This window comes from Phoxinus phoxinus (genome assembly GCF_949152265.1).
Source record: "Phoxinus phoxinus genome assembly, chromosome: 12".
Lineage (NCBI taxonomy): Eukaryota > Metazoa > Chordata > Actinopteri > Cypriniformes > Leuciscidae > Phoxinus > Phoxinus phoxinus.
The window spans coordinates 5,208,167-5,232,811 of NC_136887.1; the positions used below are offsets into that span (position 1 = coordinate 5,208,167).

Here is a 24,645-nt window from a genome sequence, read left to right on the forward strand (position 1 = left end):
CGTTATAATACATTTTTAATGACTTCATTATGTTTCTACTCATTATTTTTAATATAAACATTTAAATTGGTGGCTGTCATACAAGAGCAGGTTAAGTAAAAATACAGTAATGCAATATAGTGCATACATTTAGCAAAATTTGAACACAGATTGATGCATGACACGAGACATGATGGATTTCAATAAGTTGTTCTGTATTTTTCAACATTTCTTCTGATGTTCATTGATGTTTATGTCAAGCTGTAAATAGCAGTAAAGCGGAAGAGATGACCGGTTCATCTGAGGCGCTACAGCGATCTGTCACGATACATTAAGTAGCACCAAAACGTTAAATAAAATTAAAGAACTTCGTTTCATATCATAAGTAACAAAGCACAAAGCTTATTGCGACTAAAAAGATCGATTCTTGGGATTTAAAGTCCCCCTGTGGTGTAAATCCAGCTTTTAATGTTGTTTATGTGTCTATGTGGTGTTTTTAATCTGCTTTAAGACAAACCATGTGTAAGTTCATAAGTGGACAGCATTGCTGAGTATTTTCTGCAGTGAACCAAAGACAGTCTCAAAAACACGGTTTGAAATCGCTGGTGTTTCTGACGTCACACACTACCTTGTAACCAATCAGATCAACGTGTGATCGTCAACCAGTGGATCTCTGAGTGAGTGAGTGAGTGAGTGGAGGCGGGGCTCATTTGCATATTCATAGAACTAGAAATAAGGCAAGGGTGTTGAGCTATATTCAAGATATTTTAAGGCGAAAATAAAATAAAATGTATGGAAAAAACTTTTAAATATGTCATTTTGGTGATCAAAGATGAGTTTTAAGGGATACAATTATTGACTACAGCGGGACTTTTAGGATTGATATCGGTTCCTCAAACTGAAGATCGATTTAAATCTGAATCTTTAGCCCAGCCCTATATAAAGCCTAACACATGTTCTTGCTTGACTGTGTGCTGTAAATGCATTAGTTGTGTCTGTACCACTGCAGCTCTCGATTCAGGTCACGGTCCTGCTGAAACGTTCAGTAAAAGGAAATAAGAAGAAGATACGCACATCGGATGAAAGAGGAAGTTGAAGCTGCACTGCAGTCGAAACCAGCACTTTTGTAGTTTGCGGTATTTTCACAAGAGAGAATGCACTTGAAATGCATGAATGTCATAGCATTAGAGAAAACATCAAACGGGTTGCATATTATACTAGCATTCTTATCTAATGGGTTGACGTCCGTGCCTTTTAAATGTGATTTTAAAAAATATATATAATTTACTCTAAATTACCCTCCAACCCAATATGATTTTCCGTCTGGGAAAGATTTTCAGAAGAATGTTGAACAAGCATTTTAGTGACTATTGTCTTCCATTTTATATTTTACACGGCAGAGAATTAAGAAAGAGAGTCATTAGAGTGAGTAAATAATGACAGACTTGATATCTTTAGGTGAACTATCCCTTTAACTGGCCAAATAATTTTAGTATAAATTACATTTGTCCCCGTACAGTACAGTAAGTACCTACAGGATCCTTTTGTAACTTCATATTTTTAGCAGATGTCTGATATATTACATAATGGAGCAGATGTGAGATATTATGCAACGGAGCACGAGTGAAAGCATTCGTCTACGGTCACGGTGGAAACCAGACAGCAGTGCGGATGGAAAGAGGAACTTCACATCTCTGGTTTCTGACCTAAAGTCTTGTGTGGTTTGAGGAAGAATGCTGACAGCATCACTCTTATGAGAACACTTGTTATTACAATAAATGAGAAGTAGCCATCAGAAGTAGCATTTTTGAAATCTCGTTATTTTAGGTCCTGATCAGAATGAAATATGTAATTCCATGTTTCCCACAGTGTCATGGACGCTGTGTTTGCTTTCAGACAGTGCTCGAGACAGTTACATGTGTTTCTGAAGACATTTTGTTCAGTTTGTTTCCTTCCTCGAGGGACACAATTATGCTCTTGGTAATAGACTCATGCATGGTCAAAAATGTCCTGACTGTCAAAACCTCTCTCTCTCTCTCTCTCTCTCTCTCTCTCTCTCTCTCTCTCTCTCTCTCTCTCTCTCTCTCTCTCTCTCTCTCTCACACACACAGTGTTGTGAACTGAGGAAATAATAAATAACACTTTGTCCTGTGAAGAAGAAAAGTTACATCAAAAAGACTGAATGTGAAAACCGGGTTAGACCTTATAGCAAAATTATTAACCATGCCGTTTTCTTCTCATTCCACTTCAAACTGGAAGCTTCGCATTTGATACTTGCGCTTCAGAGCGTTAAAATAGGGCCCATAGAGGGCTAAAAGTTAAATACATTTAATTTAAAAATTGGTCCATAAAATGATCCCATGATGGGAACCTCTAAAAGTTTCTGTATACGAAGCGCCTGAGAACATTTTCTTCTAATTATGCATTAAAACATTTACAGTACTTTTATACAGGTTTAAAAGGTATGGCAGTATCTCCAGTGTAAGACTATTTTCTCAAGAAAAACTTCTTGCTCTTGCAAAATGATGGGTAGTGTTTGCACATTGAGCCAAAAGGTCTCCGTAATATTCTGATCCCTATAGATATGGCTTAAATCCATGGGATTCATTACCCCTCCTATTTGTCCACCATTCTAAAATTGTAAGTCAGATCGTCTTAGAAAAATATAAATATAACCTTCAGTCAGATGGTTAAGTAGTCCGTACAAAGATGTATGGCACACAGTGTGTGTTCATTCTAATCTGGTTCTTAGATCAACAGTTTGACAGCTGACAGTCCCAGATGAAGCCCTGGCTCTCTTGCATCACATCGATGAATATACAAAGAGATTATACAGGACGGTTGAGGATTTCTGCATGAATAGGCCCTCCACTCACTGCTGTCACAATGTCCATCTCTATTGATATAAAACAGACATATTTGCTCCTCTGCTGTTTTGCATTTCAAATCGACACAGAAGGGAACGATTCGACGGCATGTTGAACAGGTGCTTTCAAGCATCCTTCTGCCGATTGCTATGCAAGAAAACGTGTGTGTGTGTTGTGCATCCCGGACCCCTCCTCAGGCGTCTTTACTGTGGCTTGGCATCTGTTTGATGCAATGCTTTGCTGAAGTACACCCTGGAGAGATGCACTGTGCAGTGATTGCATTAAGATAGGCAACACTACGCTACACATGCTTAAGCAACAGAAGATTATAGAAGTAGACCCAGAAACAAGCTTTACTCTCTGTGCATGCCAACCGAACCTATTAATGGCTTATTACAAAACACACTGTACAAGCACACAAGTTCAGTCGAGTTCAGGTTCTGATCCGATCCGTCAACACTTCAGTCGGCTGTTAGCATGGCACGAAACGCTACTCTGAGAACAGATACACGTTTTAACAAATGTTTAATCGCTCTTCCACAAAGGCTGTTATCTGGAACAGGAAGAACAAGAAAGAGAAAGGAAATCTCACTGCAAAAGAATGCTGCTCTTTTGTTCTCATTATCCTTTAGATGTTAACCAATTAGTTAAGGTTAGTACTCATTTTGATAGCTATAAAATTAATAAAATATTGAATTATACAATAATCTAATAGAGGCCAGAGTATTTTTCCCCCCTTAAATATTTCCTGTAATGACCACAGTTGATAAGTATTCGATTCTTAAAACATTTGTATCACTGCCATCTGATGGCCAAAACTTGCCAATGCAGTTCTAAAACTTTTTTATTTTTTTAAATACATTTCTGAATAATAAAACGAGTTAAATGAAAGTATTCCTGTTTCTCAGTTGCAGGAGAGTCTAGAGCAGTGGCACTACAGCAGCAAACTTACAAGGTGACTTCACTTTCAAGATTACTTAACATGAATTAAAATATGTCTGCAAACTAACTAAACATCAAGATATGTCTTATTCTAACTGCATGGCCCTCTCAACTTTCTTCAATGAACCAGGATTCCCAATGCCTAGAAAAATGTTTAAAAGTTTGATTTCTAGACCTGAAAGTGTCAGGTGTATTCTCTAGCGCTGTCTTTGTGGGCACTCACCATAGACATAATGGTTTTTATACTGTACAAACTGTATATTCTATAAACCTACCCATCACACAAAACTTTCTGCATTTTAACATTTTCAAAAAAAAAACTCTAAAATTTATTTAGCGTGTTACCTCAGTTTAGGTCCCTAACACAAGTCCAATGAATATGCATTCAGGTTGAAGTCCCCTCCGGGATAGAAAAATAAGCACACACACACAAACGCACACACACACACACACACACACACACACACACACACACACACACACACACACACACACACACACACACACGGACGCACGCACGCACACACATGCACGCACTCACACACGCACACATTATATTTGAATAAAATCAAAATGAAATATATTAATCATATGAAGCGATAGATTCTCTTCAGGAAATGAGGATTAAACCGCACAATTAATAGTATATTTAGCGGTTTAGTCCTCATTTCCGGAAGAGAATCTATAATGAGCTTTATGAACTTTTTGAAGAGACAAAGTGGTAGTTGCGCAGCTGTCAATGGAGGGACAGACATCTCTCAGATCTGATTCAAATATCTTCATTTGTGTTTCAATGTTTGTGAAATTCGTACGGGTTTGGACACGATATGAAGGTGAGTAAATGATGACATAATTTAAGTTTTAATGTGATCTATCCCTTTAAATAAGATGCCGGAGACTCTGTAATGGAGTGCACTGCAGTGTGTGACACAGTGTGAAAATAATGGCTTGAGCAGTAGAAAGTCTGGATGACTTTGACTCATATCCAGCAAGCTCGAGGGCCACAGAAATGCATTTCCAGATTAGGAGACATATTTTAAATTGGGGCTTGTTTTCAGTTGTGCGGTTAGAGGCCAGCTTGCCATTTTTCTTCAATACATACCATATTACTGGAGGTACAAGAGGATATCATGTATCATTTATTAGACCTTTTTGATTGCCGGTGGTCATGTATTTCAGAGAGCAGCTGTTCTGGACAAATCGTACAAGCATGAATTTAAACCTAGTAAATAATGTCAGTCATAGATTTATGTGGATTCAGCCATTATGATGAATATACTTCTGTGATCAATGCAAACAAATGTAGTGCTCATCTAGTCATTATTTAAACACTTCAAATAGCTGGAGCATATTTACACCATCTGTTCTGTAGCAGATTATATTTAGGAATAAAAAGCGCAGGGATGTTATTTTTGCATGCTAACCTCGCTCCGATCCAAACATAGACGCATCCAAATCTGAAAAGCAAAAGAAAGCTCATTTCTGCTTCTTTGGATGACACTAAACTGATCTTAAAGCTCTTAAAAACCTGCAAAAAAATTAAGACTTTGTGAGAATGTATACCCTGAAAAAATAGCTAAAAAAAGCATGTATTATATCAGTCGAACACTGTTTTCATGATTTATGAGTTTCATCATCCCTGAGTAAAGTGAGTAAATCAAACAATAATAAATCTTGAGCTTGAACAAAACAATATATAATACAGAAACATAATGTGCAGATGTTGTTATAATAATAACTATGTTATGACCTCAAAACCCTTTTACCATAGTGCATGATTTGTAAACTAAGGCTGAATCTGAAATCGCCTCCTATACCCTCAGATAGGGCGTTATTTGAGGGGGCAGCCATTTGTACTGTAGTTGTGTCCGCTAGTGGACGTTATTGAGTGCACTTATTCAATCCCACATGCAATAACGTGTGTACAACCGATGTACGCTCAACGGCTGTCCGAATTTGCGCACTCATTTTCCTTCACTCCTTCAAGTGAACAGTATTAGTGGACTAACAGGGAGTAGTGAATGAGGGTTTAGGAGGTGATTTCGGATTCAGCCTAACACATTTTTACGTTTGCATCACATAATCAGCTCCAAACCTGTTGCTTTTCTGATACTGTAGGCCAAGTAAACTAGCTTTAGCTTACCTGGTGCAGCATTGCACATGAGATGTGAAGTGTTTGCGTACGAGTGCGTGAGACGCGAGTCATGAGCTAAGAAAATATGTTTTTATCTCATGTTTTTTTTTTTTAAAACACCATTAAAGGTGATACATTATTTTCAAATGTGATAGAGCTTTAACCTTTAACTCACCGGACATTTCATTTCTGAACTGCAGCGATACGTACAACAACAAACATAATAAAAGCTGCCAGATTTACTTTGGTCTGTTTCGAATGTGACGGCACATGCTTTTAGCGCCGCTTTCTGGATATTTTAAAGTGTCACCAAATGTACAACAAGCAACATAATGTTATTTTGCTGAAATGTTGCCACTGGCACGTTTTTCCAATGAGCCTGGGTTGTTCAAAACACAATGACATATTACAACCACGTATTACTCTTTTGAAAAACAAACAAACAAACAAACCAAAAACTATTAAAATGAATCAAGAGAGCAACGCTTGAAAATGTAGCTTTACTTGGGGCCAAATTCATTTCTTTTCATGGATCTCATTTAGGGAAGATTTCCTCAAATCAGCTCTAAGGCGCCTGAAATTAGAGATAATGACATGATGATAATGATATTTGTTCTTTAGCATAATAGCACTGAGGTTAGGACCGTCTGTTCAAGGTATTAAATCTCACTCCATTTACTTTGAAGAAAAAAGACAACACCATCTGAAGGTAATGAAAGAAAGAGCAGGAGACTGCTGAAGAGGCCTGTTCAGAGATATACACACTATACAACTAATGGAGAGAGGATTTAAATGGAAATTGTTATTCAATTCTTCGGAACACTTCAGAACGTAGCAAAACTGAACAATTATTTAATAATAATAATAATAATAACAAATATAGCTGCAAGCAGTGATTAAGGGCCTAAGAACATGACTAAAAAATGACTAATTCAAGACATTTGCAGATTATTTTAGGCAAAATGGTTGAAAAATCAAAAAATCTAATCACTTGTAATAAGATTTCATTGCTTATCACTTTTGACCAATAGGTGGCACTATCACAAAACTGATATGGTCTGGTCATTGCAGTTAATACAGCAAAGCCTTGCAGAGAGACAGCCTCAGATTCTGTTTGGCAGCACACCATCAAATTCATAGATATGTTAAACCATACAAGTTTTGTCTATCAACATAAAATCCTTTTTTGCCAGCATCGTCTGAAGATGATCTGAATCGAATTTGGTGAAAATCTGACCATCGGTCTAAGAGGAATTAGAAAAAGTATGTTTTCAAAGAAATTAAAATGATGGACAGAATGTTCGACTGACTATGGCATAATTGTTATCATGACTCAAGTAATCAAGAAAGACCAGATTCAATAAAATAGGCTAAAATTAATCAAACCCTATTAGCATTTTTCAAAATTTCATTATAATCTTTGACCAAAAGGTGGAACTGTCCTAAAACTTTTTTAAGACACTTGCCGAACTTCGTAACGATACAAGAGTACATTTGTAAAAAAAAATATTTTCAACTAAGTTAGAAATGGACAATGCCCAAAATGGTCAATATGGGAAACTGGGAATCATTCGACCCGGCACGCTGAACCAAATCTAAAGAGACCTGTTTTTTTTTAACCAAATCTTTCAAAAGGTTTACGCAAAAATAGCCATTTTGACCACTCCTGACCACTAGGTGACTGACACTGTGCTGAAACTGTGCAGGTATACTCAGGTCATGGTTCTCATGACACACACCAAGTTTGGTCTGAATCCGCTAAAGCATTGCAGATATATAGCCTCACATTCATATTGGCGTCTTGAGTCAAGGAATCTGAGAAAAATATGTTTTTCTTCTAGCCTTTATAGTTCAAAAGTTACTAGCATAAATGTGAGATCAATTTTGGACAGTTGGTGGCGCTAGATGGATTGATGTAGATACTCCAAATTTGCTGTGGTTAATGTTCAGGCTGTCCTTTATCTGTGTGCCAAATTTTATAACTTTTCTGCACACGGAAAAATAATAAGAAGAACAGTAACAATTACAATAGGTCCTTACACACCTCCGGTACTTGGCCCCTAAAAATAATATGCACTTTTTTTTTTTTTTTTTTTAGAGAGTGCTGATACTTTCTGGTGAGGTGGATAGATGCATCCATCTTAAAACCCCAGCTCTTTTCAGATGAAGATAAAATTCAAACCCAAGCCTGTGTCTCATGGGAAGTCATTCACAATTATTACATCCACACATCACTCAACACATATTAGTTCTATGTGACCGCTTCGGTGTCTTCAATTAATATGTAACATTCAAACATGCAGTTATTTCCCTTCCTTTGCATGCAATTACCTGCAAGATCATTTTATTGTTTGTGTGCAGTCGTCACAGTTGGGTTGGCTCAGTACATAAGGTTAATAAGATTAAAATGCGCCGTTAGCTTGTCATGGTTGAGATCGCTTCTTAACACCTTAGAGCATGTGCTATTAGCTCTATTTAATGTGTATTACCTTGTGGGCGCAATTACTGTGCATCTCCTGCACGTCTGTTCAATGGATACTGTAGCCCTCAAAGCAATACTGCAGAGAATAATCTTTAAAACTAATTTATGAGAGAGAGGGAGGGGGAAGAAAGAGTAATGCACATCCTCAAATGCTCCAATCCTGCAGTTAAGGCCCTCAAGTCCAAAAGCGAGTGCAAACCATCTATACTCCCCAGTCCAACTGTGTATTATTTCTTAAAATGAACTATTGTTCAGTCAATTAATCATAGTTAAAGGGATACTTCACCTCTGGAAAGATGAATGTTTATTTAAAATGGGTCATTTTGTAGTAGAAATGTGAAATTATTTTTGAATTTGGAGCCTTCTAGACTGAGAAAAGCCAGAAAATGTATTTGTGGCTCATGTGGATTAGATCCAACAACTCCCAGAATGCACTTGCTTCGCTGCCCTACGAGGCCACTCCCAAGCCACGCCTACCGGTAAGAGAGCGCAGTTAAACAACTAGGCTAGGCTACTAGTGAGTCTCCGTGACGAGTCTGCCGGGGATTGTCCAGGAATTGGCCCTAAAATGTCCGGGATTCGGCTTTTGCGTTCTACAGTCGCCGTTCCTCATGTTTACTGCGGCGAGCAGGACGAGACTGACGGCCTCGGGAGAACGACGCGAGGCCGGTGGCGTGATTACTGATGAGCGGCACCTGTGAGACGCACCGGTCTCGTATCTCTCACGGAGGAGCGGGAATTTTCTTAGCAATGCTAAAACTCACATCAACGATCACTTGTTTAGTGTTCATGTAAACACTACATTCAGATTCACCGATCGGGATGAATTCAGTTAGACTGAAACAAAAGGTGTGCATGTAAACAATGAATGGCGACTGCAGAAAGCAAAAGACGAATCCCGGACATTTTGGACGATCTCGACGCCTGGACATGTCCGGGAAAAAGAGGATGGTAACCGCTACTACTCAGCTTTCTCCACAGACCAAGAGCCTGTTAGCTTAGCATACGAATAAAAGATGGCTGACACTATTTGTACATTCGGTGAGTGAGATCCTCCCTCTATGGGCGGGTTGAAAACATGCGGATCTAGCGCCTTCTACTGGCTGTAGTCTCTAGCCTCTGGCCAAAAAATCCTCAGATGACGCAAAATGATGGTATTTGCATCATCGGAGGATTTTTTTCAGACAAAAAATACATAAATCTCTCGTCACAGGGGGACATGAGGGAGGGAAGCATGGTAATTCGAAAATACTACAGGTTTCCTACTGATACAAAGCTTAATGCTAAATACTGAAGTATCCCTTTAATATAAACATTTTTCAAACACAAAACAATTATAAATCTCTGACCTCTCTAGCTGCAGCTCACAGTAAAATTTCCAATCATCAAGAGAAAACTACACAAGCTTTTAAAAGCAAGCGGATCTTTTTAAGTAGTGCTTTCCAAGATGACTATCACTATTATTATCGCACATACTCAGAGTCAGGGATTTGAACAGACCCCTATACCTAAATTAAACTTGCCTGCACAGGTTTGCCCAACGGACACACGATACCTGAAATTACATGGATTGCTGAGGAGAGACGTAATATTAGCATTGTAATATTTCATTTCCACTTGGTTGACAATACAACTGATGAGTGAAATCCCCTTATTTTATCTTTAAATTGAAGGAGGGACCCAAGTCATATCTAGAGACCAGAAACTCAGAGAGTCTTGAGGGAGATATAAACTTGCAATTGTGAAAAAAATAATTTGGAATCGCAAGATATAAACTTGCTATTCTGAGAAAAAAGTTTGAATTGTGAGATACAAAGTTGCAATGACCTTTTTTGTATTTTTATTCAGTGGCGTAAACAAGCCTCCATATTATGTGGATGCATTAATATGGAAGATAATTGCTATTGTTTGTTACCCTGACAAGACGGATACATTTAATGAAACACCCTTTTGTATCTCCATAACAGGTCCAGACAAAGCAATATAAAACCTTTAATGTTTCTGCTGTATTGTTGACCATGGAGTCGGACATGAGGATACGTTTGTGAGAACTAGATAAAAATTGAGTGAGGTTAAGAATTAATAAATCAAAAATTGCATTCTGAACACCAGTGCTGGTTCTAGACTTCTGGGGGTCCTAAACCATTTTTGTCCATGGGCCCCTGTCAGAGGGTTCATAAAACCCCCCAAATGACCCCGAAACCCCTTAAAGCAACACTAAAGACCTTTTCCTCTGCGGTCGCCCTACAGGTTGGAAGTGGAATTGTCCATTACCGCTGTCGTAAATAATTTAGCGTACCGCAGCTTCTGTCGCACACACTCGCTGTTTATCCAGCACCGGCTTAGGAATGAACGATGTGTGGGATTCTTTCAGAGCAATTTCACTGTCAACCAACAACAGTGACTAAAAAACTTTCAATAATACAATAAAAAACAATAGGACAATTACAACATTAAAAAGATATGCATGAAATTAACAATTTAGCCGAGTACTAATATTAGCCTACTATACATAAATTGAATAATCAACTGTTAAAAATAAACATTGCATAGTCTTCACTGTATGAATTACATATATGTACATTGATTCTAATAGTTTCTGCAGTTCAGTGAAGAGCAGTGAATGATTTCTTTTGATTAACCATAATGACAGAGAGAGCAGCGGGATTATTAGGCTGCTGTCACTTTAAGACCGAATGCACAGACCTAATACACTGACAAACATTCGATTACTTTCCCAGTTGTTATGTTCACTGAAGACATAACTGAATGCGTTTAAGTTAAAAAGTCCCTAAGTTGGACATTTTGACATCATTTTACGTGTATTTGTCAGTTTAGGCGCACACTCGATCTCTCCATCTCTCCATCTCGGATCACGCGGACAGAAAGCCACGTTTAATTCACTTTTACACGTGACATTACATGATTCGACTGATTTGTACGGGTGACAGCACACAGCTTTAACGGAAAGGAATGGAAAGCAGAATCATGTTTTAATTAAAGTTGGAAGCCAAAATCAAAAACGAAACTAAAGCACAGCCCTAAATCATTTTTGAGAGCAAGGGACCCCTGGTGGTTTGCTACGCAACTTGTGTACTGTGCGTATAGGGAGGACCGGCATTGCTGAACACAGTAAAACATGTAGACCTTACTAAAAGAGTCATAAAATGCTCCATCTAATTAATGGAAATGTCCTATTAGTTTCTACTGCGTGTTACACCCTTTCAGTGCTTCATAAGACCAGAGACAGTAAAAGAGGAGGCCAGAGGAGCAAAGCAGCAGAGGGAAGCGCGGAAAGTCATTTGATTTATGAGGGCAGCACTTAAGACACAGAGGAGAAGATGTTATGCACCACGGCTTCCAGCCTAGGAGCTAAAGTAATTTCCTCAACGGCAGGTACACGCTCAAGCGAACAAAGCTACAATCAAATTGCTTCACTGCACAGCCTAAAAACTCGTTTAATGTCATACTTATGCCTATTCTTCGGGTTTAGCGTGACACCCGAGTACTTTAGTCAGTAGATATTGAAGCAGGTGTCTGTCATGTGGCCCCAAGGGTCTCTGAGTTTCTATCTGCTCATACGTATCCGTGCCGTCTGTAATATAACCCTCGTCAGCATCACGCTCATCCGAGGGTCTCCTGTGAGACCTCCATGATGTATGTTGTGTTATTTCTTCAGTCAATCAGGGATCAAACACTGAATATGAGTGATGAATCATCCAAACATCCTTAAACACCCACATGAGTAATAAATACTCTCGTCTGCAGATGACTCAGGTTCTGGAAGCTCTAATTCAAGCCTAGTTTCAAGAGCTTTTTAATCACAGAGGCGTGGTGTTTTTTCTTCATCACTGCTAAATGCATTATGAAGAAGAGTTTGTTGTCCTTTTAAAGTTTACATGTATGTGCTTGCTTGTGTTTCGAGGCCTAATGCACCCAACCGGACTGGTTTAACCTCGGACACCTGTGGAGAACCTGCTTGGTGAAGGTGAGTGCGTTGATTTGAAAGACAGTTCAATGTAATGTGACTTTTGAGGACAGAACTGTAGATAAATGTGCATGTCCTGGAGGGGGTTTGAGTTATTGTGAGGAAGAGTGGCAGGGGGTTGATGAAGGTCAAACGGGACAGGAGTCTGGCTGAAATCACAGGCCAGTCCATTGCTGATCCCCAGCTAGACCAGCCTGGACCAAAATGTAATTCATGCTGGTTTAAGCTGGATTTTCAGCTGGGACTGATGCCGGAGGCTCAACGATTGTGGTCCGAACTAACTCCCTTTCTGAAATCCTCTTTCTTTTTTTCTTTTGCAGCTGCATTCGATGTGGGATGTGGGGTTATTCATACTTGATGATAATGCTGGTTTCCAACCATAAAGGTGGTTTTCCAACCATAAATGGAGCCATTGCCTGGAATGATGCTTTGCGGTGATAGCTTTTGTTTCGCAGGTGTGTAATTATAAACGTAATTTTCCATCTTTTACTCACCAATCTCTGCAAACGTTTGCTGAACAGGTTTAAACATCATGTAATGTTGGTACTTTGACTCATTTATGCAGGTTTTTGCTTAAAAGTGACTGTTTAGCATTAAATCTCCCTGGGTGACATGATGTTCATGGGACATCATGTTGGCAAAATGAAGTTTTCATGGGGTCTTCAGGCCTTTTTCTGTGCCATCATACAGCAAAATGGTGACTCTGATTTAGGATTTTACCCTGACTTCCACACATAATTCTGAGCAACATAAATCAGGTTGGAAATATTAATTTAACTGTGATGGAGTTGTACAGGAATAAAAATGGCATAAAAATAAATAGTGTTTTGGAAACATTTCTTCTCCAGTTTTATGGTTTAATTTGGCACATGGCACAATCAGCATGTATACATCTGGTATACATAAATAAATATTAAATATATTTATACATAAATATACATATAGAGCTATTAAAAAGACACTTGTTGTGGCCTCAGATTATGGTGTCGAGGATAAAACTAGCACAGACACTAACTGCTCTGCCCTGTGAATATGGGTGCCTAATAATTGATAATAATGGTCATTTACACTTTCAGGTCAATGGGAGCAAATTCTTCATAAAAGCCCTATACATATATGTATGTATGCCCATATTTATATATATATTTAAAGAAAGACAGTTCTACACCGTGGTTATTCAGTGTAAAGAGGCCACCGTCTCCAGTCAAGAGGAACGCTTACAAAGTCAATGGAATCATGTCAGTTAGTTCAGTTCAATCTTAAGCTATTGTTTTCTCTTGCATGTAAAATAATAGATTTATTTTGTAATTCTTAAGCAAAATTAGACATATGTAACTTTTTTTAAAATAACAAAAAATTCTATTTCGCAAAGACAGGCGACAATAGACGCAGTTGAAAGACTACTTGTGGTGAACAAAATCAACGCAGTGGTAAATAAGCCCCCCCCCCCCACCCTCATCACACAAATATTGAACAAAAAACATGGCAAAAGGCAATCAAACACGCGCACACACACACACACACACTCAAATATTCCCGATCGTACCCATAATCACTCACACACGCACACCAGTCAAACAGTGCTCTGAGCGTTGTGTGTAAGTGTGCATTTCATGGGAATTTGACGCAGGAGCTGATAGATAATTTTGTTGTAAAAGATGCACTTCTTTAAACAAAAACAATTACAGTAACTTTAGAAGTCTTTATCTCCAGTGTTGTCGCGTGGAAAAGTTCCAAACAAAAGATTTTCAGTGTAACCAAGAAGAAAAAAAACACATGTGAGGTTATGCAACTGGAAAATTAGTTGCAGTTACCGTTTCAATCCACCGGTTTCCATATTAGTCATCTGTCTCAGGCGTCCTACAATCCAACCACTCAAGTCAGATCACTATGTTCCACACAAACTCATCTCAGGGAAAGATCGGCAAATTAAGAGAAAAAAAACAGCTCTTTATAAGGCATTAAAAATAAACCAAAAAGCAAAGCAAACAATATTACGCAGATGTCACCTTAGAGGCCACTGTTTTGAACGTGTTTCCCACAAAAGACTGTGATGGGAAATAAAATGCACTTTCCTTTGTTTTTTTTTAGTTTTTTTGTTGTTATTTATTCAAGAAAAAAAGCGATCGCCCCATTCGCCCGTTTCTGCTTAGAAAGGCGTTTTTCTTTTCTTTTAAAACGATGATTAGAAAAAATACTGCTTGAAACGCTCGTCCCTTTTCGAAGGAAAGAGAGCAGTTCTGTTTTGGCAGGTTTGCACAACTTGACATCTGAAAAGAACTTGTCACTGCTTTTTGCAAAAGTCTATTCAAATCATTTTGTTTCTGTCATCATCCTGAATCCCCTTCTCTCGCTGTGACGCTTTCATTAAAACCAATGACTTTTCCCCCATCCCTCCCTTTGCTGGATCTCCATAAAGCTATACACGCGTGGTGGAGTGGGAATGTGGCAGGCCGGTGGAGTTGAAGCCGGCTGTGAAGGTGTTGTACGGATGTAGGTTCGGCATGCCCACTAGCGAGTTGGGGATCATGGTTATGGTGTTTGGCGTCATGAGCGGGATATCGTCAGGCGAGCGCCGCAGAGTCAGCGTGTAGTCGGGAAGTGAAGCGAGCCGCAGCGGGTCACCGGGAGGCCCTGCGTCGCACTCGTGGTGCGTCTGGTTCACCTGCAAAGACATGATCTCCTCTTCAGGGCCGTGGCGGTTCACGTCATTGGCGGTGTTGGCGCGTGGTGAGCTGGGTTGCGGGTGCTGTTCCTGCCGGCGCTTATCCTTGCGGTAGTACAGAGCAGCAAACGCCAGAACGTTGAGGAACAGCAGTGAAGCTCCTACAGCGATGGTTACGCTCAGCTCGGTGGAATAATCCCGTGGGTTCTCCACCACCAGAGGGCCTGGCTCCTCTTCCCCGTTCCACTGTTCCTTCCCACTCTCGCTGTTGTACGCTGGAGACATCGGTGGCCGCTTGGTGTTGAACGGCCAGGCTTTGCCGTTGGGACGTTTGGTGGACAGGGAATTCTGAGTCGTCTCGGGTGGTGGCACTTTGGTGGTGGTGGAGGTGTAGTGGAACATGTCATGCAGGTTGTAGAGATGAGGGACCAGGTGCTTCCAGAATGCCACTTTGGTGGCACGGTAGTGATCACGGACTCGTGGCTTTAGGCCAATGTGCAGGTACAGCTGGTCTTGGGGATTGTATTTGGACCAAGCGACCTCTTCAAAACGATTGGCCTTAGTATGGATAAACTTGGTATCCTGAGGCACTGGTTTGTTGGGATCTCTGCAAAACAAATAAAAGATAAATTAATAAATGACACTGAGACAGTTTTTAATTTAACGCAGCTGTCGGCAAGTCTGGCAGATTGAGGGGACTGAGCCAAAATGTTGAATGTTTACAACTCTCTTGCCCCTCCCCCACTACCACCGAGCACCCTCTCATCGAGATATTTTTGTCTTTTCTTTTCCTTGGTTGTTTTGTACCTACTAGCTCTGGTTGTTAACCGGTAATTGGAAGCTTATTAGTAGATTTTCTCTCCACCATCACACTTCGTACAATCCAACACACCTGGGAACTTCAGGCGTGTGCATGTGATATTGTAACATGCGCGAGGGGGGAGGGGGGATCTGTGGCGCGTGCACGAGCTGTGATTGACAGTCAGATCTCACACAGCCCAGCGCTGATTGGACCAGAAGAGTAGACTTAAGACATATTTTTAATTAGCATTTGATTGTTTATGTTACTTTTATTATTTGAGCTTTGTATTGCTTATTTTGTGTACGGCGCTTTGAGAAGTTGCTTTTAAGGCGCTTTATAAAATAAAGTTTATTATTATTATTATAGAAGAACCGGGAGCGGTGGATTTTTGCAAAACAAATAACAGGCTCTAGGTAGAGGTAGAAGCGCATGTTTTTTTTTCTAAAACCGGCTGATTTATGTTGTTGTGTCGGAGCATAGTGTTTCATAGAGCATAGGTTTCAGTGAATATGATAAAAAAAAATCTTGCCGACTGCAGCTTTAAGGCATGGTTGCTAAAATTTAAGCAATAGTTCCAAACCCATATTATTATTTTTCTCATGGAATGCAAAATAAGTTGTTTTGCAGAATGTTTATGGTGCTCTTTTTTCAGTGAACGCATGCAGTGACTAAGGTACCATCAATATCATATTCTGAAGCTCTCAAATATTATTTCTCATTTTAAGTAGAAAGCTTCAGAGACTAGCCATAGAGTCCTAGTTTTATGGACCGCATTAATGGTGCTTTTTGTCCTCAATAGACCTTGACAACCCCTCGTCATTACATGCTTTTACTTTAAACAACATAACTCGCTGCTTAACTACCACAGTACGATGCATGGCATAAGAAATCAACTAGCTAGTCACGACTGTTTTACGCTTTGTTGTTCAACCACATTGGTTAATGATGTCACACAGATGGTGGAGTAATAACCTCTTTTTATTAATCTGTTTGGGATCAAATTAATGCACTTTTTTTTTGCTTGTTTTTGCATAGCGCACGTACACACATGCACACTCTTAAAAAACAGTGCTTTAAATCTCTTTAAAGCAAACAAACTAAAAGACATAAATTACATTTGTATGTATTCTAAATAGAAGATATAGATTGTACTGAATAGCAGCTTGCTTATTTGGCTCAATATAAGGATTCATTAAGTCCACATGCCATGCAAACAATAAACTATGCTTCTAACCACAGGTCGAGAGCTGTTGTCTTAACTAGACAACTTTTCGATGCTGTTTGCGAATGTTCGTTGTCCAACGGTTCTGGGAAACACTGACTCATGAACTATGCTGATGAGTGATTACGTTGCACAAGTGCCCAGTACTGGCGGAACCCTTGCAATGTTTTAATGGAACGCCCTACACCCTTGATCACTTGTGGGTAAATTAAGTGCGAGAAATGCGATTTGCTGTTGTGATGTCAAAATCTTGTTGTATTGTGGTCTATGGATCTGCCTGAAATGTACATATGAGTAGACTCGCTCCCTCTCTCAAAATTGAGGGGTCAATGGTTTGTCCAAATAAAATTATCTCGTCCACTTTACAAAGTTAAATGCACTTCAAAATGGGAAAATTTCCACGAGGGGAAGTGCTTAGAGAAGTTTGTGAATATATGTCTAAAAGTGGATACTCTAACTCTCAGGCAGGGGTATCCAATCCTGTTCCCAGAGGGACTATCCTCCAGGGTTGAGCTTCAGTTCTTATTAAAAACACCTGAAGCAACTAATCAATGTGTTCAGGATTACTAGAAGTTTTCAGGTGAGTGTCTTGGGTAAGATCACTAAAATTGGCAGGATATTGACCCCTCCATAAGCAGGATTAGACACCCCTGCTTTAAAGGAGAACTCCGGTCAATTTTTTGTAAATTTGGAGTGCTGTCAATACAGAGAACAACGACAACAATCGGTGTTGCCTACACTGTGTTATCCTCTTTTTAAAATTTGCACCCTGTTGACTTCAATTGGGCAAGTTTTAAACCTGCTTTTAGCCTCTTAACATCCTTGATGTGTCATTACAAGTGCCCAGCCATGTTAGATGATTCCTTCAGAGTGAACACGGTGAATCTATGGCGTTATTTTCCTGTCAAATGTCGAGAGCGCATTATTGTAGCGCGAAAGTACATTAATATAATGCGCGAGCGCGAATCTCTCTGCTCGCGCACGAAATATGATGCGCGAGCGCGAATATCTCTGCTCGCGCGCGGAATATAATGTACCGAGCGCGAATCCCGCGCGCGCGCTCTCAGATACACGCTGCTCTTGTAAGAATGATCTCTGGGCTCGCTCAGAGAATATGCCTGCACTTAAAACCTGTTCAGTGCCATCGCGAATCTCTCCTCTTCGCTTAAAGTAAGCGTGTATGTGCTTGGACTGTGACCCGTGCGTTCGCGCATGTGTCACAGGTCGAGGTGGGCCAAGCCAGACTGCACCCACCCCTAGACCAGGATCACCCTGAGGAGCGTGTCAAAGGAGGAGGCAGGAGACAGGAATAAAAAGAATGACAGGCTTTATTAAATATAAAAACAATTTGAAAATCCTAATCTAAAATTCCTCTTCCTTCCTCTTCCCAGGAATCCAAGGCAAGTGGGGGTCAGGCTCACTTCCTTCTGGCGCTGGTGCCAACTCGCAGTGGTAGGTACTGAACAGGTGGGTATCGCAGGTGAGTAAATGAGTCAGGCTTACTTCCTTCTGGCGCTGGTGCCAACTCACAGTGGTAGGTACTGAACAGGTGGGTATCACAGGTGAGTGGGGGGGTCAGGCTTACTTCCTTCTGGCGCTGGTGCCAACTCACTGAACAGGTGAGTATCACAGGTGAGTATCGCAGGTGAGTAGGTGGATCAGGGCTCACAGGAGTTGTAAAGGGCGGGCACTTCGCACCATACAGGTGGGTTTCAGGGCTACAGCAGACTCAAGTCGCAAGCGGAGCGGGGCTTTGGCTGGCCCAGACAGAATCAACGCTTCAAATAGAGGTGAATAGCTCTCACATGGGTGGCAGGAGACAGAGTCGATAGCTGAACAGGGCTTTCACTGGGACAGACAGCATTCAAACTTCAAGCAGAGGTAAACAGTTATCACGTGTGTTGCAGGGGACAGAGTCACAAGCTGAGCCGGGCTTTCACTGGGACAGACAGCATACAAACTTCAAGCAGAGGTAACCAGTTCTCACGTGTAGTGTGCACACGGGGGCTTTTCCTTCTGACATCCAACAGGTGACTGCAATCGATCTTGCTAGACTCTTATGATGGACGGTAGACCAGCATAACACATGGGGAGTGCCCGGCGATAAAAGGTAAATCTTCCACACACACACGACAGTCCACTTCCAAACATGCAACGTGATGGGAAACGTCAATTTCAGCACTACAAATCCACTCTTCAAGTGTAAAGTAAGGCCAACACTCACCCAGAGGTCTCGATCTGAAGAGCCGATGATAGTCAGAGTTGGGACAGATGCGGTGAATAATTTCCTCACCACTACAAGCGGCTTCACTTCGCTGGTTTCAATGGCCGAGGGGGAGGCTAGAGATCGACAAGGAATCAGTCTATTTCACTCAGTGCGATGTATACCACGTGATCCAAGCACTTCAAACCAGTATCCAATTTAGTGTAGAAAACATGCGTTTATGAGATTCAATTTGTCAATCACTCATCTCACTCTTTCCCAGTCCAGACGACGAATTCCACTCTTCAAAACTGCCCTCGGATCCCACAAGCAACACTCCGCTTCTTTCACGATGGTCCTTCAGCTGCAACACTCCACAAACATTTCCCAACAGGAGAGAACCACACCAGATCGCCGGGGGAAGACAAAGAAACAACCACACAACGCGGAGGGAGAACACCCAGATCAACGGAGGAGGAACAACACCAGCCTTCTCTTCCCCTTGTGTTTTATCCTCTCAAAATGCTGGCGTGGCCTCAATCAGACACTCAAAGTGAAGTCCCCACACCTGTTGTCAATCTGCCGTTTAGTTGTCATGACAACAGACACACACACCGGCCCGGGGACAGTGTTACACTAAAAGTGTCCCGGCGGGAACTCTTCTCTGATGGGATTAGTTCCGGGGATTATTTGTCACCCCGTGACATACCCCCCTGCCAAACCGTTCTAGTCCCGAGAACGGTCTCCAGACACCCAGTCTCCATACCTGGCTGGAGGCTGACCCCGATTCTCTCGTTGCGAACGCCGGGGTGGAGAGATGGGTGCTTCAGGTCGTGGTCCTAGGCCTAGGCCCCTCGGGATCACTGCCCATCCTACCAGCGGGGGCATCCAAGGCGTCTCGGCCGGTGGGTCCTCTACCACTGGCTTTGGGTAATTCGGGCAAGGGCGGATCAGGTTACGGTGTAACACCCGTTCGGGGCCCGTCTTCCCTTCGGGCCGTAGGGCATATACAGGTTGGTCCGGATGGGGTTGTCGCTGAACGACATATGGCTGGGCCTCCCATCGGTTGCTCAATTTTCCCTTCCCTTGTCGACGATTATCCCGTAGCAGCACCCTCTCCCCGGGCAGTAGCGGGGCTTCTCGGGCCGTCCTATCATACAATCTCTTGTTCTTTAACGCCGCCTGATTAATCCGGCCAGCGACCTGTTCATATGCGGACTGGAGGCGTCGGTGATGGTTCGCTACCCAGTCGGACAGACTACTTCCCTCTTCTCCCCCAGTGGTTCCCATGAGCATATCCATTGGGAGCCTCACATGTCGGCCGAACATCAGGTAGGTAGGGGCATAACCGGTGGTACTGTGTATGCTATTGTTGTACGCCTGCATCACAGCTGGGAGCCGATCAGCCCAGTGGCCCTGCTGCTCTTCCTCCAAGGTTCCCAACAAGCCCAGCAAGGTTTGATTGAATCGTTCACACCCCCCGTTCCCTTGAGGATGATAAGGGGTCGTATGGGTCTTCTTACATCCGTACAGTTGGCATAATTCATGAATCACCTTTGACTCGAAGTTGGCCCCTTGGTCTGAATGGAGGATTTCAGGGCATCCGAATGGCTGGATCACGTACTTCCAGAGGGCGTTAGCAGTGGTCAGGGCAGTTTGGTCCATAGTGGGGATGGCCCAAGCATGTTTGGTGAACAGATCGGTGACAACGAGAATATTCTGGATCTGGTCCACCGGCCGTCCCAGGGTGAGGAAGTCCATTGCCACCATATGCAGAGGTGCCCTGGCCTGAATCGGGACCAACGGTGCCCGTTTCTCCCTCCTGGACTTGAACAAGGTGCAACGTGGGCATCTCTGAAGGTAAGTCCTGGTGGTACCCTCCATCCCAGGCCAGTAGAAATGTCGCCTCAACAAGGCCAATGTCCTCTCTTGCCCCTGATGTCCCATCCTAGCATGATACGCCTCCAGCAAAGCCTGCCTCCGTCCTTCGGGGACCACGATCTGACAAACCTCCTCTCCTCGGCCGGGGTCCTGGAGCGTCCTACAGAGCACCCCATCCCTCAAGTAGAGCCTTTCCCTCTGTCCCAGCAGGCCTCGCACACTTCGGGTCTGAGTTCGACGTTCCGCCCCCTCGGGCCAGGTCTTCTGTTCCAACCATGTCCGTACCCGCAACACATCTCCATCTTCGCCCTGCCACAGTCTCCATCGTTGTGGGTCCCACCCCCAACACGGAGGGGGGTCCTCAGGCGTCTGCCCTGGGGCCTCTACAACTCCCACCATTAATCCCTCGTCGGACCCCAGTCCTGAGGCCGGTGTATGGCCTGCCGATCCTTCACCCGGTAACCTGGATAGCACGTCAGCGTTGGTGTGCTCTCTCCCTGGCCGGTACTGGATCTGATAGTCAAAGTTGGCCAGTTGCGCCACCCAGCGTTGCTCCACTGCCCCTAGTTTGGCCGTTTGTAGATGCACCAGCGGGTTATTGTCCGTGACAACTCGTACCTTGGCTCCCCACAAGTAATCTTTAAATTTTTCACCCAGCGCCCACTTCATGGCCAGTAGCTCGAGTTTAAAGGAGCTGTAGTTCGAGTCATTCTTCTCTGCGGGGTGTAAGCTTCGGCTTGCATAGGCGATGACTTTCTCCTCTCCTTGTTGTTTCTGCGCCAACACGGCTCCCAACCCCAGTTGACTAGCATCGGTGTACAGGATGAATGGTTGAGTAAAGTCGGCATAGGCCAGTATCGGGGCCTGCAAGAGTTCCTGCTTGAGCTGCTGGAAAGCGGCTTCGCAGGCGGGGTCCCATTGAATGGAAGGGGACCCTCGACCCCGTGCTCGACCCGTGCCTCCCAACAGCTGGTTAATGGGTTTGGCAATTTTGGAGAAGCCCTTAATGAATCGCCTATAGTAGCCCACGAAGCCCAGGAATGACCGAACTTGGCGCACTGTCTGGGGAGCTGTCCACTCTTGCACCGCCCTCACTTTTTCTGGGTCGACGGAGATCCCCGCCGCACTGACCACGTGCCCCAGAAACTTAACCTCCTTTCGGAAGAGCTGACACTTGTCCGGCTGTAACTTCAGCCCATAGCGCTCTAGGGAGCTGAAGACTTGCCCAAGATGTTCCAGATGGGACTTGAAATCGGGAGAGTAAGTGATGATGTCATCCAGATAGACGAGGGTGGTATCCATCACTTGGCTGCCCAAACAACGCTGCATCAGCCGCTGGAATGTGGCTGGAGCGTTGCAGAGGCCGAACGGCATACGGTCCCACTCATAGAGACCGAAAGGGGTGGTAAAGGCCGTCTTCTCCCGGTCACGCTCGTCCATTTGTACCTGCCAATAACCGCTGGCCAAATCGAGGGTGGAGTACCAGGCAGCTTGAGTGAGGCTCGTAAGCGAATCTTCAACCCGCGGCAACGGGAAAGCATCCTTCTTGGTTACCTGGTTCAACCGGCGGTAATCTACACAAAACCTCCAGGAACCCGTCTTCTTACGGACCAACACTATTGGTGCGGCCCAAGGGCTGCTGCTCTCACGGATAATCCCTCTGTCAAGCATTCCTCGCAACAGGGTACGGACCTCCGTGTACAAGGTCGGGGGTACAGGTCGGTAGCGCTCTCGGCTCGGTGCAGCGTCCCCAGTGGGAATATGGTGTTTTACCACATCCGTGCGGCCATAGTCCTCTTCGTGAGTAGAGAACAGGTGTTGCCATCCCCTCAAGAATTCTTGCAGTTGTCCCACTTGTTCTTCCTCCAGCCCGTCACCCCGTAAAGACTCTCCCTTTAAGTGAGCAGGCAATCCTCCTTCTATCTCCTCCACTCCTGGACCGGCCCGCGCTAAAGCCACTTCGACCACTGTAGGACTCACCCGCTTAAAGTTGACTTCGCCCTGCTCACGAACCTGCTGCGGTCTTACTGAGGTCACCCGGGCCAAACATTGTTGATGATACAGGTGGACAAGGAAGGGGTTCGTGTTCCTCACCCTTACTGAGACTCGGCCTCCCTGAACAGTTGCCAGTCCTCGAGCTATCTCCACCTTGGGACCCTCTTCGTGGGGCTCCACCATCACCCACTCTTGCGGATGGTAACGTCGAGGGGGCAGCCTGGCCCAGACTACAGCCTCACTTCGAGCTGGGATAGACAGGGCGTAGCGGCAGGCCACTCTTCCCGTGCTCTCCCGGTCATGCTGTTTTTCAGCCAGACATATCCGGCGGCAATCGGCCCTGATACGGTCCCACTCCTGTCCGGCCGGGGTTACAGCTGTTCGCGCCGGTCTACCTCGGAATAGCTCCTCCCAGCAATCCGAGATGACATTCATCCCAATCAGGGCACGATGGGACCCTAGACACGGGTCTCGGACAACTACCACCCCCTTCTGAGGCACTACAACTCCATGGATCTCCAAATCGGTCACAAGGTATCCTACGTATGGTATGTCCAGTCCATTTGCCCCACGCAGCGTCAACCAGGGAGCATCCACAGGCGATCTACCGTTGGTGCCAAACAGCTCATGGGCCAAACTCTCAGAGAATAAGGTCACTTGGGAGCCTGTATCCAAGAGACAATGTATCTCCTGACCATTAACTTGGGCCACCACCACTGGGCAGCGGCCTATCAAGCGACCCTGAGGGGATGTGGAAGAAGAGGGGTCTAATACGGGGGTCCCGACCACTTGACCCACAGTGGCCGGAGACTCTAAAAACCCCCTTGTGATGCCCGTCGGGCAGAGCATTGGCGAAAGTAATGCCCCGACTCTCCACAGCCATTACAAATGGGCCGCCCATGTTCGTCCCACTGGAATCGGGAGCCCGCTGGCCGGGGAGGACGGCGTTCGGAAGGGCGATTCCCGTCGGAGTAAGCCCGTTCCCGAGAGTGAAAAGGTGGCTGCAGGCGCTCCCGACGAAGCTCTTCCATGACAGACTTGGACAACTCGGACATTTGTTCCTGAACATCTCGCCTCAGTTCTTCCCGGAGGGCCTGCTTCCAGTCGGGTGCCGCAATGGCCAAGGGGGATTCGACGACATTGGTAGCCAGACAGCTGGGGGTTTCCACATGCTCCGCCTGGTCGCGCTCAAGAGCCAGGGCTTCTTGCCTCAGCTCTTCGAAAGTCATGTCTGGCCCTCTCCGAAGCTGCACCCGCAGGCTCTGTCGTACGGGACCCTCTCGCAGCCCCAACAGGAATTGATCTCGCAACAACACCTCTCCTTCCCCCAAGCCATGGTCCGGCCTTCCCGTGAGCCTGGAAAACTGCTCCCGCAGTTGCAAGGCGAATGCCCGAACGGATTGTCGGGGACCCTGGCGAGAATTGAAAAACTTCGTCCTCAGAGCAGCTACCGGAGTGGTATCTCCATACTGCCCCGTAAGAAAC

At 43.8% G+C, this 24,645-nt stretch overlaps 1 protein-coding gene across 1 annotated transcript in view; it reads right to left on the bottom strand.

Moving 5' to 3' along the window:
• Window positions 1–14,684: 14,684 nt before the first annotated feature.
• The window catches only part of nlgn3a (neuroligin 3a), a gene marked incomplete at its 5' end in the record, with an annotated part of 80,912 nt that continues 70,951 nt past the window's right edge, over window positions 14,685–24,645 (bottom strand). Inside the window, one exon of the mRNA XM_079631028.1 lies at window positions 14,685–15,664. Within this exon, the coding sequence (XP_079487154.1) occupies window positions 14,812–15,664 (853 nt within the window). The 3' untranslated portion in view covers window positions 14,685–14,811. The remainder of the gene's footprint in view (window positions 15,665–24,645) is intronic.